Source organism: Protopterus annectens, chromosome 1.part1 (genome assembly GCF_019279795.1).
Source record: "Protopterus annectens isolate FY-2018-M chromosome 1.part1, PAN1.0, whole genome shotgun sequence".
Lineage (NCBI taxonomy): Eukaryota > Metazoa > Chordata > Ceratodontiformes > Protopteridae > Protopterus > Protopterus annectens.
This window is the reverse complement of record NC_056726.1, coordinates 698,374,947-698,393,409: the sequence shown is the minus strand read 5'-3', so window position 1 is coordinate 698,393,409 and position 18,463 is coordinate 698,374,947. Positions and strand designations below refer to the sequence as shown.

The 18,463-nt window shown below is 40.0% G+C and overlaps 1 protein-coding gene across 1 annotated transcript in view; it reads left to right on the top strand.

Annotated features, from left to right (window-relative positions):
* Positions 1–18,463, top strand: part of PARP8 (poly(ADP-ribose) polymerase family member 8) — a 1,481,732-nt gene that overhangs the window by 1,132,102 nt on the left and 331,167 nt on the right. Inside the window, exon 20 of the mRNA XM_044077685.1 lies at positions 2,988–3,100. Within this exon, the coding sequence (XP_043933620.1) occupies positions 2,988–3,100 (113 nt within the window). The remainder of the gene's footprint in view (positions 1–2,987; positions 3,101–18,463) is intronic.

Sequence of the window (18,463 nt, the reverse complement as noted above, 5' to 3'; positions counted from 1 at the left end):
AAAGCAAAAAATGCCTCATTGCCCCCTTTGACAATGAATTACCCCAGCTAATTATGATATACATATCACCACTGTAAGCTCAAACACAGTGTTGTGAGACTTAGGAACACTTGTTGATAGCCATCTACACTTCAGTCACTATGTATCCATAGTGGTGAGACACACATTCTACATTGTGCACCTCATAAATAAAGGTCATCACATCCAAGATCAGGGAGGTCATAGCTCTGCTGTACTCTACCCTTATCAGACCAATAATTGTGTACAATGCTCACTTCTGTCTGTACCTCACCAGACACCTGCATCAAATGAAGAAAACAAAGAGGTTTATGACTGAAAGAATCCAGGATCTCCAAAACATGACAAACATGGAAAGACTGAAAGACCTGTCACTGTACTCAGTATCATGCAGGCTGCTGAGAGGGGATATATGCCTGTCCTACAGAGCAGTCATAGACCCTGCCCTACAGGAAATGCTGGACATCTGTAAATAAATGGGACAAGAATAACTTGCTCTGGGATTCTCAACCTAGCATCTGACATAAACAGAACATGCTAGGGAGACAGATATATCTCCCAGCGATTGCCACTCCTCTGTAATAGGCTCCCCACTGCATGTGACGCTGTGCTCCTCAATGACCCTATTCTGGCTCAACCTTGACAGCTGGATAGGTGATTGTAAATTCACCCCTAGGGTGACACCTGTGTCCCTCATAGACAGGGCCAGCCAGTGCTGATCACAAAATCTCTCTGCTAACAATGGCCATCTAACTATGCTCAATAAGGGTACTTGTGTTTTTACATGGCAAGGCTTGTAAATGCCTTAGGTCCATTAGGATAGTAACCTCCTCTTTCCCTGTGTTCATTCCTACAATTTATCTGTGTGTCTCTATTCAATGCACACACTTGCCCTGAGTGTTTGTTTTATATGGCAGTCCATGTCCCCTTACAGATCATTTACACAACTTCAGTACAGAATGCCAGGAATGGGATTTTGTAATATTCTGCATTGTAGATGCACTGTCCTGTACTATGTTTGGACCATATACTTAAAGTTCATACCTCTCAATTGTCTAGATTTTCACAGAATGTCCAGATGTGTTCCTTATCAAATTTGTGGCTTTCTGCCATATCACTGGTTGATTTCAGGACTGATGTGACTCAGTAATTACATACATTTGAGATTCAGACTTCAAATCCTTCAGAACGTCTATCTTAACACAAACCCCTGGTTATTCTAGCACATTTCTATAGGGCAAATATGTAAAATATGCCCCTATTCCTGGGTCATTGTCCCCCATTATGTTGGCTTTTGTCCAGATGTCTACCACTAAGAGATTGAGAGCTATCTGTGAAGACCTGGTGATCTTTGTGTCATTCCATGAAAAACCTTGGACCTTCAGTGCTGTGATTTAAACAGGAGTGCTACCCTTGTTCACTTATATGGTTTCCAGGTTGGCAACACTGTTGCCAGCCAAGAAACCTCACTTATTTATGTTTAAACTTGGTGCGTGGCATGAATATGCAATGAGCACTGCTGCTCACTGTGCATCACCGTGCACACATGTAAACTCCATGTAGGCTTTTCTCAAAGCCTACACAGAGTTTATTGAATCCCACTGATAGTGTTGTCAGTATCATTCTCTGCATACAAAACCTTATATTTACTCAACTCTTTCTAAACCAACTCATACAACTTATTCTAATTTTTTAACATTCTCCTTTTTGTTTAGAGTACTGTTTTACTGTCAGCAATATACGTATATGTAGCTTACGTATTTTAACTACCAGAATTTTCTATTGCTATTTTTATTGAAATGTATCTGTATTGCTGTTTTTATTGCATTGTATATCTTTGGAGCTTTTCTCCCAGGACCTCCGCTGAAAAAGGGCCATAGCTCAGCTGGACACTCCCAGTCAACAAATGTAAAATAAAATAATAAAATAAATTGGCAAAGGATATTTTTAAGTCACAATAGTCTGATTCTTGAGTTGGAGATGAAAATATCATTTGTTTAATTTTATTTGGATTTAGGAGTAGTTTAGATTGTTCTAGCCAGTTTTTATTTTTGTAAAGGAATGCTGCAGGTCATGTTAGAGCTGTTTGATCGAATATATGCAGTATGTATTAGGGATGAGTCATCTGCTTATTGTACCAGATTCATTTTATACAACCATTAGACCATCTTTTAGGCCAGGAAAAGTGTAACATTATAGGTGATAGGAAAGCCTGAACACTGTGAGTGTAACTGAATCTGCTTAAGACACCAGATAATAGAATAGTAATCAATACCAATGTTAGGCCCTGCTGTACCCTAAAGATGAAGTGGGATGATTTGCCAGACATGCATCAATACAACTAAGGAAAGGTAGCATAAGAGGTCATCTGTATTTGAGTACCATGACAGAAAAATTCAAAATGAAGTTGCTAATGAAAGTCACCATAGATTTACTATCATCAAGAGTACTATCCTGAAGTCAAGGTATGCATCATGACTGTAGGAAAGAAAATAGTTTGTCATTCCAGGGTCCAGAGGTATGACTCCAGAATGGATTATGGAAAAATTGTCAAAATTGAAAAAATGTAAAAGGCGTGAAGAGTGTAATTATGCAAATAATGCAAAAAGTATATGTGTTTGGTGTCCATAAATAAGGAACCATTACTCTTTTCAATAAACGCTGCGGAATCTTTCACATTTACCTTACCTGCCACAGATTCAGATAGATGGAACTTGGTTTAAGATCTCACTCGAAGGATGACACATTCAAGTGTACAGCATCCCCCTTAGGGAGAGACTTCTTATAGTATGCTTATTAAATGATGAATGCAGGTAACTATCTGTTTTTTTTCCTATAAAAGTCCGCTTCAAAATAACTAATTTTAACTAATGTCACTTGTGTTTCTTACTGAATTGGAATTAATATTCTCTACAGGAAAGTACCAGAAGACTCTAACTTGTACAAATACTCCTCTTATTTTTCCTTAGCAACTTAAATTTATGCATACTGTGCACCAGTTTCTTCTGCTTAGCAGCCCTCCAGCCAAAGAAGCCAATTTCCGAGCTGCCAAAAATCTGTTTGGGAGCACATTTGCATTTCAGTAAGTTTATTTTCTGTTATGTTGCCTGGTTCTTATGAAGTATATTGCTTTGAAATTGTTCTGTTGAATAAATATGTGCCAGCAACCACACACTATTTTTGTTTCAAAGTGTAGGAACTACTTCGGCAGCATGGTTGTCTCAGAGATAAGATGTCCACCTCCAGCTCCAGGGGCTGAGGCTTAGTCCTGACTTCCAGTCACAGTCAGTGTGCAGTTTTGTCTGTTCTGCTTGGGTTTTCTCTAGTTACTGCAGTTTCCTCACGCTTCTTAAAAAACATGCTGGTTAATCAAATACTGTATACTGTGCATGTATCTTGCATTTACCCTGCCTATGTGGCTGTAGTCATGACTGGAAGAAGTTCTGAGAAGAACTTCACTAACCCAGTTAACAAATAAATAAAGGTAAAAGAAAATATCCATGAGAAGTGTTACTTTGTCCTGGCACTTGTATAGTTTTGTATTCTCATATTAAAAGACATACTGATTGAATAATTTGAGCCATGCCTCTCAACTGTCTTGATTTTTGACGAATGTCCAGATTTTTGCCACATATTTTTTGGTCTGTTCCTTATATAATGCGTGCTTTTCTGGCAAATCACCAAGGATTGAACATTTGAGTTTCAGACTTTATAACCTTCAGAAAATGCATGTTAAAACAAATCCTGTTATTCTAGCAACTTTCTAAGTTTATAAGAGCAATATTTAAAATTCTCCCTATTTTTGGGCCTTTGTCCCTCCATTATTTTAGACTTTGTCCAGATGTCTTGTGATACGTGATTGAGAGGTATGCTTTGGGCATATATGTGTGGGTTTTTTATTGTTTGTTTATCAGAGGAAGAGATGCACATTCAGTGCAAGCAAACAATTTTGTTAAAATATTATGGACACCTAATAATCCTGAGATGTAACAGTTTTTGTTTTTCATCTTCGTTGGCAGATGTCATGCACATACGGTGTTTGACTTGGTCCATATTTGGTACTAAAATTGTACCTAAATTTACCTATAAAGTTGAACAGTAATTTCTGACTGAAGGCTTATAGTGGAGTAATTCATTCTAAAGAGAAATGGTAATCCAGCTGACTGTTCATTAAGGAGGATGAATTGCGGCTGGGATTCATAGATGAGTGCTGCTTAGTTGTGCAGCACTAGTAGTCAGGAGTTCACCTAGCAGAATTGATCATAGCTAAAAGGCATGCATTATGTCCTGTATATGAATACTCACATCCTTCACATGGCTGCTAATTAGTGCTGTGATGTGAGCTGTCTGTACATTCCAGCTGTGTTTATATATAATAGAATGAGCCAGAAATGTCACATACCAGTGTATGTCACTTGGCTGTTAATTCATCCCTGCAAAAGAAAAAAAAGATATATCTGTAAGTACAGCATGTTCTGTGATAGTGGCATCCCATACTTTCATGCATTTGCCAAAGGAAACATTTGGTTGCTTGGTTGGTATGAAACCGGCTGCTTTATTTGCATATGTTAGAGGAGCATACTACACATAGCTTCATAGATTGTTACTAGGTTAACAACCTGGAGGGCCTTTCTAAACCTAGCCAAGATTTTCTGAAAGAATAATGGATTCTTGTGTCTAAACAGGACATTGAAGGGCAGGCATCATAAGAGACATGGATGCCAGGCCTGGTGTGAATTTCCTATTCTCCATCCACTGGTCTAGGCTGAGCTAAAATTGGATGTTTGATGAACTCAGCTTTACGTAGGTGTGTTGCCTGTTTCATAGCAGAGGCAGTCTCTGGAACACATATCTCTCTCTCCAGCATGTTCTGTTTAAGTCACAGACAAAATTCAGATCCCTAAACCTTGTAATTATGATACTATTTGACATGCATATTCAGGAGATTCATAAGTGTGGGGTTTGTGGATGCTTTGTAAACCAGACATAGATCACCCCTCAGCAATTTATAGGAAACTGAAAAGAGGAAAATGGCTTTAAGGCAGTCTGCAAAAGGCAGGATTGTTACTCCCATATTCTTTTTGCAAGGAATGTTATTTTGGGTGGAATGTATAATGTAAGGCACATTGTATATTTCTGTGGTATTAATTTGGTAGAAGCAGTCTAAGATGTTAATGGGTAAAAGAACAGCCTTAACAACCAGGTCTTGGGTCACTAAAGTTACTTGGCAATAATGCTAAGTGGTAACTATTCAACAAACTTGATAGCACTACACATTTTTGTGTGTAAACCTACATCTACAGAGTAAATCAGTAGAGTAATCTAACTTGCTGCATGGGATTCTTGAAAAATTCAGAGAAATGGAGTGAAACACTAGACTGCTCTGGAAATGCAAACCAGGCTACCTAGCACAACCTGATTAAATTACACTATTGTCCTGGTGACACAGAGGAAGCCTCTGTTATATTTCCTTGTCCATCAAAGTGTATGTGGCATAAGATCCAGGTCATTTTGATAAATTGCCTGGTGGAATAACTGTAGCATTGTCCTTGGATGTTCTGTTTGTAATGTTTTTCCATTCAGTAAAGGCACTACAGAAGCAGTGTTATATGGACAATAAACAGTAACCTTCCCTACAGTTGTATCCCGAATTAGGCTATTAAACAATATGATCAATATAAAGTACCCCCCCTTCAACCAGCATGGACACTATCTCATTTGATTGCACAAGACAGAACTATTTGGCTTAAAAAGTAGTTGGTTTTGTAGCTCATTAACATGAATTACATGTTGACAGAATAGTGATGTTCTTTGTGTTTCACTGTTGCAGTCATCACATTTGGATTATCCTTGCCAGGGTAGCCCTCGGCCGGCCTGAATACCAGAGACTTAGTATTTCTGCATCGGTTGCTGTCGCTCCAGGATTGATGACAGGTCATTAGTAGAATAAAGTAAGGCAGCCGATGCCATTACATCAGTCTTTCTTGCTGTGGATCCCGAAGCACAAGCAGTTCTCACGATGTGCCGGTCAGCCACTACCTGAGTTTTCATCTACCGAATTGAAGTTGAAGTCTTCTAAAGCTAAGTACCCCATTGGGGATCCTTTTTTCTTGCACTAACCAATGTCAGAAAAAGTTAATAATCGTCTTGCCTGTGGAAAGCAAATACCACACCAAGATTTCCATTCTTACTGCTTCACTTGTTTAGGCCCAGACCACAACGTCCCCAGTTGTCGCTTCTGTGCTTTGTTTAACGCCAGAACTATCTGCCGTCAGGCCCTTATTGTAGCCAGATATTTTCGCTTACAGTCCTCAAACTCCGATATGGCTTTGGTAAGCCATCCGACAGCAAATCTTCTGAAAAAATGTAAAGATAAAGACAGGGACAGACCGCACAGGTCCAAACCTACTGACAACGCTTCTATTAAGCTAGTCATCAGTACTGCGGTCCTCAGTGAGATGCTTTCGCAGCCCCATATGCCCACTTCTGTGGATTTGCAGGCCGCTACCAAGACCATTTCAGAGTCCGGTATGCCACAAAGCTCTTCTTCGCCTAAGGATCCTGGGGTCGTCTCTACCTTGGATGGGTCTGGAGCCGTGGGCAGGCACTGGCTTCTGAGGAAGCCCTTCACACTACCGATTCTCGACACAAACTGATGTCTTCTTTCATGACTACCGTTCTTTCAGAAACTACTGAGTTTCTAAGGCGCAGGATACGAGCCATACCCAAGAAACCTACCACCTACTCTCAAGCACCTGCTTCCTTGCCTCAATCTCAAAAGTTTAAAATGGCAGAAGACCTTATCATGTTGATCAGGAGAAGCCAAGCTACCCCCTCCAAAAGGAAAATAGATCTATCCTCTGCAGTTCTGTCTGAACAAGAGTCAGATGAATCTGATGCCTCTGAATATGAAGACATGCAACCCCTCTCTAATTATGAGGACTCTGATGTGGAGGATTCAATTCCCTCAGCCTCTCGTCCAGAGGATTTTTCCTTTGGGGAAACCCTGCATACCTTAAATGAGCATTTCCAATGGGAGAGTCAAGACTTTCCTCAGTCTAAAAAGCGACTCAGGGAATTCCTAGATCTTCCACAGCACAGACCCTTGGCCATCCCCCCAGACCTGGATGTTGTGGAGGATGTTTTCTTGGAATCCAGCTTGACTCCTGACACCCTCCCTCCTGCATCCAGGAAACCAGACAGGTACTATAGAGTCCCTGAATCACACAAATTTCTCTTCAAGAATCCTACTGCTGACCCTGAGGTAATTTCTCAAGAGCCTAAAGGAATTAAAGCAACCTCTGCTAAGAATCCCACCCCCTTAGATAGGGATTCCCGAGCACTGGACAGATGAGGTAAAAAAGTATAAACCTCAGCTACTCTTGCTATCAAGGCACTAAACTGTCAGTTCCATGTGCTGAAATTTCAGCAACATACCCTGGAACTCCTTAAACAAAAGATGTCTTCCTTTCCTGATTGGGCAGAATCTAAAGAATTATAAGAGTTAATGCATTCTGCAAGTCGAGTAACTAAACACACCTTGCACTGTGGTTTTGATGCCATAGGAGCTTCTTGCAGAGCAGCAGTCACTGGTTCTGTCATTAGAAGGCATACATGGCTTAAGGAACAGCCCTTGCCAGACCATGTTCAGTCTAAATTGTTGGATGCCCCCTTGAACAAAGATAACTTATTTGGTACTAAGGCGGAAGAGGTCCTAAAAAAGATGGAATAAAAAGCAAAATCTATGCAAACAGTTAAGGACTTCTTGCAGGTCCAGCCACCTAGGTTTAGCAGGCATTGGCCCACTAAATACTGGTCATTTCCTGCTTCCAGTAAACCAGTCCAGCCTAGACCCTGGGGAACCAGACCCCCCAGACAGCAGCCACAGGGAATGCAGAGATCTAAGCAGTAGACTACCTCCACTTTAAAAGCAGGGAGTTCTAAGACACCCCTTTATGGTAAGAACTCACAGTGACTCACCTCCCCCACCCACTCTCTCTGCCCACCTTCACTTACCCCTAGGAGGAAAATTCTCCTTTCACTGAAGCACCTGGGCCACCATTACCAGCGACCACTGGTTTCTGAATATAGTGCCTCAGGGATATACATTTTCCTTCCACACCCTTCCAACCACAAAAGGGTTCCCAAATCTACCACCAAACCAGTGGGCAGAGGCTCAAAAACAAATCCTTTCCCTGCTCTCTATGAGGGCAGTAGAGCACATTCCTGCAGAACAGATAGGCCAAGGTTTCTACTCCAGACTTTTCCTGGTACCCAGAAAAGAGGGAACCTGGCACCCTATCCTCCATCTATCCATTCTAAACACCTTCCTGGTGATTCCAAAATTCAAAATGCTCACCCTCCAGCAGCTGCTACCCATGCTCTCCAAGGACACTTGGCTAGCCACCCTAGATCTAAAAGAGGTTTACCTCCACATTCCTATCAGGGAATCATGCAAGAAATTTCAGGGAAGGATCTCATCACTTTCAGTTCTCTGTGCTTCCCTTTGGCTTATCCACTGCACCCAGAGTTTTCACAAAATGTCTGTCTCTGGCCATTGCCTTTTGCAGACAAAGAAATATCCAGATTTACCCATACTTAGACGACTGCCTGATTCAGGCAGACAGCCAGGAAAAGCTGCTCAAGCACCTGCCCTTTGTCAAGATGCTTCTAACCTCCCTATGGTACACAATCAATGAAAAGAAATCCAAACAGATGCCCACCCAAAGGATTATCTGGGAGCAAGCTTGGACACAGCATCCCAGATGGCATACCTTACACCAGAGAAACAAATTTTCCTGACAGCCTTCTTCTCTCAACAAGCCACCAAGCCCCAGCTATCTGCAAGGAAAATCCTGCAAGCTCTGGAGTTCATGACATCTTGCATACTACTCATTTCATATGCCAGACTGCATATGAGGAGACTTCAATGGTACCTGAAAAGCCATTTGTGTCAACACTCTCAAGACCTGGAAACTCTTCTAACTATAATTCCCTGCATCAGACAAATTTCCTTTGGTGGGCAACAGAATGCTCCCACAACAAGGGACTGCCTTTCTCACCCATCCCCCACCACCCAGACCTTCACCACAGACAAATCAGACTATGCATGGGGGGTAAACCTGGACCACAGGCGCATACAGGGCCAATGGAGCCTGTAGCAAATCCCTCTGCACATCAGTCAAAAAGAGATGATGGCTGTGCAGCACAAATTGACAGATTTCAAACCCTTTCTTTCTCCAGGGGCTCCCTTGATCAAAACAGACAACACCACTGTAATGTGGTACATCAACAAGCAGGGAGGGACTCACTCCTACCCTCTGTGTAGGCTGGCCATGACTCTTTGGCACACAGCCTCTGCCATGCAACTACACCTGTTAGCACAATTCCTGCCAGGCTCTCTCAACTCTCTGGCAGATCAATTAAGCAGAAATCTTCTGGAACCACATGACTGGCAGCTCAACAGAAGAACCTTCACCCTAATAACTCAGAAATGGGGCACTCTGGAGGTCAACCTCTTTGCCTCTCATACCAACCATCAGCTCAGCAAATTCTGCACCAGGGAGCATCACTGCATGGCTTGGAAAGTGGATGCCCTGTCCTTCCCCTGGGTCAGCCTATCAGTCTATGCCTTTCCTCCACTTCCTCTCATCCCCAGGGTACTGTTCAAAATAAGGAGGAAAAACCAAGGACCATTCTGATAACTGCAGACTGGTCCCGGCAGCACTGGTATCCCCCACTACGCAGCCTCTCACCACTGCTGCCATGGCATCTTCCTCAGATTCCAAACTTCCTGACCCAGTGGGAAGGGGATTTCATGCATCCCAATTGCAAACACTCAATTTGACAGCTTGGCTTTTTCCCTAACTCCGAACCAATCTGCCAACCTCAGTAAACAGGTTCTAGATGTTATCCATGAGGCCAGATGCCATAGCATCAGAATGTCTTATGCTGACAAATACAAAAGGTTCTGCACCTGGATCCAGGCTAAGGGAGCCAATACAGCACAGCCCTCCCTCCCTCTCATCCTGGATTATTTAGCTGACCTACTACACAGTGGTCTTTCTTTCTCCTCTATAAAAATTCATGACTTGCACTGCTATTTCTGCTCATTTTCCCACTGAGCAGCCCCATTTCTCACAACCTTTGATCAAACAGTTCCTAAGAGGGGCTAGCAACTTGAAGCCACCCAGAAAGACACCAACTCCAGCTTGGGACCTTAACTTTGTATTGTAAAAGCTCACCCTGCTGCCCTTCAAACCAGCTACTTCTGCAGAGCTAAGATTTCTTTCCTGGAAAACAGCATTCTGGCTATCACTTCAGTCAGAAGAGTCTCTGAACCAATCTATTTATTTGCCCACCTTTTTCCCTAATTCCCAGAACAAGGGGGAAAGGATTTTGTACTCTCTATATGTGCACAGACAGCTCAGATTCTATCTGGACAGGACTGAATCCTTCAGGAAGTCGGATCAACTGCTGGTTAGCTTTGCTACAGGGGCAGAAGGCAAAGCCATCTCCAAACAAACCATCTCTAAATGGATAGCACACTACATCCATTTCTGCTACAAGCAACATGGAATGCCTCCCGCCAAGGGGTTCAGGACACACTCCACCAGAGCAGCCTCCACCTCTGCAGCTTTCCTCAGAGGAGTCCCCACCAGGGATATCCTGGAGACTGCCACCTGGACATCTGTTCACACTTTTACCAAGCAATACCACCTGCCTATCTTCTCCAAATCCAGGGCAGGGTTTGCCTCTGCAGTCTTGCAGGGCATTATAGCCAGTCGCAAGTTTCCTTTACTGCCTCCACCCTTTTCCTCAGCTTTGGGAATCAACCTGAATGTGATGACTGCAACAGTGAAACATGAAGAACATAGTACAGTTGTGTACACATACCATAAATGTAGATGTCTGAGTGTATTCACTGTTGCAGTCCTGGTTTCCTTCCCTCCATCCCCCTTTTCTTCTCTTTCCTTACAAGGGACTTATTGGTATTTATTTTCCACTGGTGGGGTTTCTTCCACCAGAACATGGCTCCTACTTGGGGGCTCCTGACAGGTTAGGGCAAGAAAAACTGATGTAATGGCGTCGGCTGCCTTACTTTATACTACTGACGACCTGATGTCAATCCTGGAGCAACAGCAATCAACGCAGAAATGCTAAGTCTCTGGTATTCGGGCCAGCTGAGGGCTACCCTGGCAGGGAAAACCCAAATGTGATGACTGCAACAGTGAATACACCCGCACATCTACATTTATAGTAAGTGTACACAACTGTACTTTTAGGTGCTTCTGCCTGGTATGATAGATATGTGTGTATGTACAACCACACCAGTACTCTGTAACTAGAACTGAGAACAGAACAAGGCTGACTGTCAGTGCCACAGTGCCATGGCTGTTCCTGACAGCATCCCAGCATGCTCTGTTTGAACTCACTGTATCTCCTGAAAAAATATTTTATACATTTTAATGATGCAGATGTCAGCTATATCAACATACCTCATGCTTTAAAAGAGTTTTGCTTGCCACTGATTTATATTCCTACAATTTTTTTTTGTCATTCAGTGCTGTTGCATACATTGCTGGAGGGATATGCCCCTAGCTCCTTTATGATGCCCTGCTGCATTGCTGATGGAAGGCCAACTATGCATTGAGAACCCAGGAACACCTTGGATTTGTATTTTAGTGACCATATTTTCTACTGTGCAAGGCACATGATCTCATTTCTTAACTGATTCCTGAGTACTGCAATTGTTTTTCCAGCTTTTTTTATTTTTTAAGACTTGGCCATTTCCAGCTTTTTTATTTTTTTATGACTTGGCCACCTTGAAGCTTGCTTAGAACATTGCCAGTGCTTATTCTGCAGGAAAAGATAGTTTGGTTTCCTGTGAGTTTAATTTTCTGCTGCCAGGGCATATGTTAACTTGGCAGGGTTTGGGGGGCCATCTTGGAGCATTGCTATTGCTTGCCTACTATTAGTCACACACTGTGCTCCTCAGTGATAGGGTACTGCTACCAGATGAGCAGCCTTCCTTTTGCTATAGTGGTTGCTGCACCAGATGCTTTGCTCTCACATACCCTGTACTTGCCTGCACTAGACAACTCTCAGCTACTCAAACTTAGTTGTGCCTTCACTTACCTTAGTTCTCCTATACCCTACAGCTAGCCAGGAGAGAAACAATATAGCTTGAGCACATAGATCAATCCAAAGCCTAAACCCACTTGGACAAAATAGAAAGTAAAAGCCAAAACTAGGAATCCCCAGCACCATAATTATTCAGCAAAACCAGAAAAATGTGTACCCTACCACCTGTCTCAGCCACTTCAACTCCATCACAACTAGCTTACTTAACTGCTCTGCCTTTACTGCCCAGGTTTTCATACCATACAGAAGTATTAGTATCAGCACTATTTTGTACACCTTGCTTTTCAGATAAAAGTAAGAAATGCAAGATAACTGCAACTAAAAATATTAAAATATTTTTTTAAAACAGAACAGTACCTTCATAATGTAATTGTTGAGCCATCTCTGATTCCATCCTTTCCTGGATTTCTTGGAGTGTGAATACAAACTGATGTAATCCAAAAGCATAGTGCCCCCCATTGATCTTGTTGTTGGAACACCCCCATTGTTTGCTGAGTTTGTAGTCTTGCCATTTTATGGGGGGTTAGATTTAAAGGGGCCGACTCTTCCCTTGTATAATCCATAGGAGAAATAGCATCATCATGAATACTAGATATTTCACCTACATTCAGAGAAATTAGTTTCAGATAAGAATAACAGCCCTCATATTCCATATGGTCACATTTAAAGTTCCTCTTCTTCTGCATACACTGCAAGATATTCTTATAACAAATTTAAACTTTGCAAAAGATACCTTTATATTTTGATGTTCATGCTTCAAAAAGTTGTTCTTAACAGTGCATAATCATTTAAATATCAATAGACAATTTATTTCTAGTTCATTGTGCTTAATCAAAACTCCCATCAGTTCTCATCCATGTAGACCAAAACATTCCAACAACTCCTGATGCAGGGCTAAATTTTCTTTGAGACCATTTGGAAACTTACATTATCTAAGTCCTTTCAGGACTCTTTTACGTTTTATATACTCAAAGTAACTTTTCTACACTTGGGGATTTCTGAATTTGTTTAGCTTTTTTTCAAAAATCATAAACTTGTTTGACAAAGAAGTTGACTCAGTGTTTCATTAGAAATACCCACAGGTGTTCAGAATCATGTATCAAGTGATGTTACTTTTCTGCTTTGAACCCTGTCTACAACATCTTGCATAGCCTTTGGAGCAACATCCTCTTCACGATTCATAGTACTGTTAGTAAAAGCCACAGAGCTATTTATCACTGCGACAGACATTACGTGCATTAACTGCTGTGTAACGTCTGTCAGGTTCCAAACAGGTAAATTCGATAAATCCAAGTCCTGGGATGAAGGAATAGGTTCCTGTGAAGGCATGCTAACACCAGTCTTATACAAATTAAACCCAAAAAGCCAAAATGAGGAAACTTCAGCAGGATAATTATCCAACAAAACCAGAAAAATAATGCTGTGTGGGAATACCATGCCAATACAGATTCACCAAAATATGTATTATTAAGAGTTTCCATGTATACATTTCATGAACTTCTAAAGAAGTATCAAAACAAACTCCAACTAAACAGTTATTGTGAAATGATTTCTATATGTATATTAATTTATTTTTAAAGTACAAAAGGTTACATGACTTTTAAAACCAAAGAAAAACCACAAAAACCTAATAAATCCAAAAGGAGTACTCAGATTTGGAGTACCAAACAGCTTTAATCCTGGTACCTCGGCATTTTGCCTTAAAGGATATCAACATATCAGATTCTAAAGCTTAAATATACTAAACATTTAAACAATTGTTTTTCAAAATTTGTCTATACATCCCACTTTTAAAGTGACCAGTGCACATTACACATAAACACATCTCTTAGTCATGAAAAACTACTACATTTCCCATACAACTTCAGCAGCAGCAAAATTACAACAACAAAATTACCATGAATTTTACAGGAATAACATCATCCAAAAAAAAAATCAGCCAAGTTTACATAAAAAATACAACAACACCCTCTCATAATGTGTGTATGTACTCATATGAAAAATACACACACACACACACACACACACACACACACACACACACACACACACACACACAGTTATGGACATATTATCAATGAAATTTCTTCAAAAATTGAACAACACCTCCTGATTTAATCAATGTGGGACCAAGTGGGCACTTTCATTTTTAATTTTGGAACCTTGGTCCCACATGGATTAAATCACGAGCTTTGATGGGAAATGTAGTTTTTCATGACTAAGGGATGTGTTTATGTATAATGTGCACTGGTCACTTTAAAAGTAGGATGTATAGACAAATTTTGAAACACAGTTGTTTAATTGTTTAGTATATTTAAGCTTTAGAATTTGATATGTTGATATCCCTTGAAGGTGAAATGCCGAGGAACCAGGATTAAAGCTGTTTGGTACTTCAAATCTTTGTATGCCTTTTGGATTTATTAGGTTTTTTGTTTTTTCTTTGGTTTTGACAAGTGTCTGTAGTGTGGCACTGTTGGTGTTACCAGTTCTTTTGGTGACTGTTGTTATTGGCATCAGTACTGGGTAAAGGGCCTGGCAGTGCCTACATTTTGGAGTTACTTGAATTTTGTTTAACACACAACTATTTTAGTTTTAACAAGAAATATTATTTGCAGATAAGGGGCACTGCTATGGGGCTCCTTTTGCTCCCTCTTATGCTGTTTTGTACATGGGGGAGTTTGAAAAGCGGTTTGTGTACAGCCATATTTATTACAAGGAGAAGGTTATGTTATATAGGCGATACATAGACAATTTGACTTTCATTTGTAAGGGACCTCTATCTGAGTTTGAGGAATTTGTGGGGGACTTGAATTGGTTTACAGTTTTGTTGTCACACAGACTTCAGTACCATTAGTTTTCTGGATGTCCAGTTTTTTGTGAATGAGATGGGAGTTATTCAATATGTTCCATTTAGGAAGAATACTGCTGGGAATAATTTTTTGCATGCTTCCAGCGTGCACCATGAGCATCTCATTAAGTCATTGCCTTATGGCGAATTTACAAGAGTATGGATGAACACTTCTGAGATGGATTCTAAATAGAAGTCTCTGGCTGAAATAGAGGAGAGATTATCGGCCAGATGGTATTCTAGATCTATTCTTAATGAAGCAAAGAATAAACTGTTGAATAATGTGATAAGTAGGGAACATTTGCATGAGAATAGTATGTTTGGACATAGAATTCAATTTACTTCAAGAGAGGAGGTGACAGAAAATAAAATATTTTATGTTACTAGGTTTAGTCCCTTTTCAGACACACTTAGACAGGTAGTTACACGGCTATGGCCAATGATAACAGCTGACGATAAACTTAGCACTTTATTTCCACAATATGTGACTTTTTCTTTTGGTAGATTTTTAAACCTAAATGAACTGTTAAACTACCCAATTTCCAATCGAACTCAGAATAGTTCATTGGGGTCTTTTCCTTGTGGGAGATGCAGTATGTGCCATAGAATCAGAAATGTATCTAATACTATGATCAATGGGCACAGATTTGTCTCTCAAGCAAGATTTAATTGTCAGTCATGTGGTGTTACATATATTCTGGGTTCTGGGTGTGATGAGGTTAGATAGTATATAGGTCAGACCAAAAGAAAAGTTAAGATTAGAATTTTGGAACATTTTGGAAATGTTAGAAGGGGTAATATAGGCTTCAGTCCAGTGGCAGAACATTTTATTGAAGCCCATTCGGGAAATTTTGATTCTGTTTTTTAATGTATTAGCCCAACCATCTGGCAACTCAACTGTGGTAGTAGTACTGTATTTGCTAATAAGTTAAATCAGCTGGAGACTACTTTTATTTTTAATTTTGGAACCTTGGCCCCACATGAATTAAATCAGGAAGTGTTGTTAAATTTTTGGAAAAATGTCATTGATAATATGTCCATAAATGTGCATATATGTGTGTCTGTGTATATTTTTCATATGATTACATACACACATTATCAGAGGGTGGTGTTTTATTTTTTTATGTAAACTTGGTTGAATTTTTTTGATGATGTTATTGCTGTTGTTGCTGATGATGTTATTGCTGATGTTATTACAATTCATGGTAATTTTTTTGTTGCAATTTTGCTGCTGCTGAAGTTCTATGGGAAATGTAGTAGTTTTTCTTGAGTAAGGGATGTGTTTATGTGTAATGTGCACTGGTCACTTTAAAAGTGGGCTGTATAGACAAATTTTGAAACACAATTGTTTAATTGGTTAATTGCTTAGTATATTTAAGCTTTAGAATTTGATATGTTGATATCCCTTGAAAGCGAAATGCCGAGGTACCAGGATTAAAGCTGTTTGGTACTCCAAATCTGTATATGCCTTTTGGATATATTACATGACTGTTAGTCTTGTGAGTTAAGGAAATATGAAAGCATAAGCTGTCTCTGATTGGTAGTTCTGATAAAGTCTGAGTTATTCAAGGCAGAAATGCTAAACTTGATTAAAAAAGTGATTTGTGGTTATATTTATCTGCAATTTGCTGTCTTTTATTACCATGATGCCTAATAAATAGTACCACATGTTCCCTTTTGGAGCCCCTTCTTAAACTGCTTAAATTGAGTTTAGATACAGAATTTGTCTCCCGAGTATGGCAAACTACAGTGGTGATGCTCATGCACAAGGGCAGCACTACCATTCACTTGGATAACTATAACTCCATTAAATTGACTAGTCTGATTTGGAAAGCCATGGAATGCATCATATTTGACCTCATAAACTGTGATATTAAAAACCTTTATCAGGCTAGACCTACATCAGTTTGCTTTTGTCAAAGGGAGAGCCTTCCTACTCAGTTTAGTTAACCCATTTGAAAAGGTCACACAGGGTAATGATGGTGGCCATTCTGTTTTCTGAGCTTATTTGGATCTGGACAAATAATTTGACACTATACTTCATGCTGGGTTCATAAACAACCTAAGTGCCTTAAAAGTAGTTGCATACATGATGAGGTGGATAACCAACTTGTTGAAAGATATATCCCACATAATTAAGGTGGCAGGCACCTCCTCAGAAAGTATGAAGGTAACCAGTGGTGTGGCCCAGGGCTCAATACTTGGACTCTTCTTTTTAGCATATACTTCTCTGATATTTTGAACCAGGAATCATGACCTATGGTTAACTAAGTTTGTAGATGACTAAAAAGTGTGCATTATTGTCATAGATCCCTGGGACACTCATTCATTACAGCAGGAGCTAGCCCCCATAAACATATGGTGCATGGGAAAAAAAGATAAAAAAAAATGGAAAAAGTGCATATCGTCATATTTCATAAGCAGCTATCTCCCACATCTAAAAGTTTAGCGAATACCCTACTCCAAAATAATAATGCAGGCAGGGATCTTGGAAGCTGGGTTGATAACTTCTCATTCAATTACCATGTTGCAGCAGTAGACAGAAAATTGTTCTATGTGGCAAAACTAACACTTAACTCATTACAGCCAGGTAATGCCTGTAGGTTCTTTTGCATTTACATCCTTCTGACACTTCTAGGTGTTAAGCATTGCTTGTTCATATTTACATTAATATTTTTAAAATCATGCTACATATAAAGTATTAAACATGTTTTGTCTTAAAGCTTATACAATGGCAAACATACAATGACAAACACAGCCATGTCAATATTTGACCTATGTCTAGTGCAGTGAAAGGGATATTAATTGATGTTCATATAACATTTATTTATATTGTCATAAATGCCATGCTTTTCCAAATATCTCACAACCAAGTAGCACAGACAACACTGCTGACAGTATGCGTGTAACTTGAATGAGTCCCGAGATTTTGTAAGTTGTTTACAAAATATTATAAATTTAGTAGTAACTATGTTTGCTCTGACTTATAAAATACAGTTTAAAACCTAAACCTAAAGAATACTACCACTATAAAAGTAGTTTTTGCTGAAGAGTTTGCCATTTCTACTTCTTTAGTAACACCTTAGGTTCCAGATATATGGACATTTGTTTGAAATGTGAGGATATAATTTGATTCTAGCAAAAATCTGAGGTTCCACACATTGGAAGTTACAGTGCAAACTTCCAGAGCTCCATTGGAGGGAATGAGTTAAAGGCATATCATTCAGGACAAAAGGAGCAGCCCTAATTTGACTAATTATTGAGTACAATGCATTCCTTGGGATGTACCTTTCTAGGCATATTAAACATCTTGAAAGGCCCCAGATGTCCCTAACCAAGAAGATTAAGTTCCTGTGTTATCAGGAAAGGGTTTGAACATTGGCTCTTGGCAATTGTCACTTTTGAAGTGACACCCTAACTCCATGTGTGAAAAAAAAAAAACAAATGGGGAAA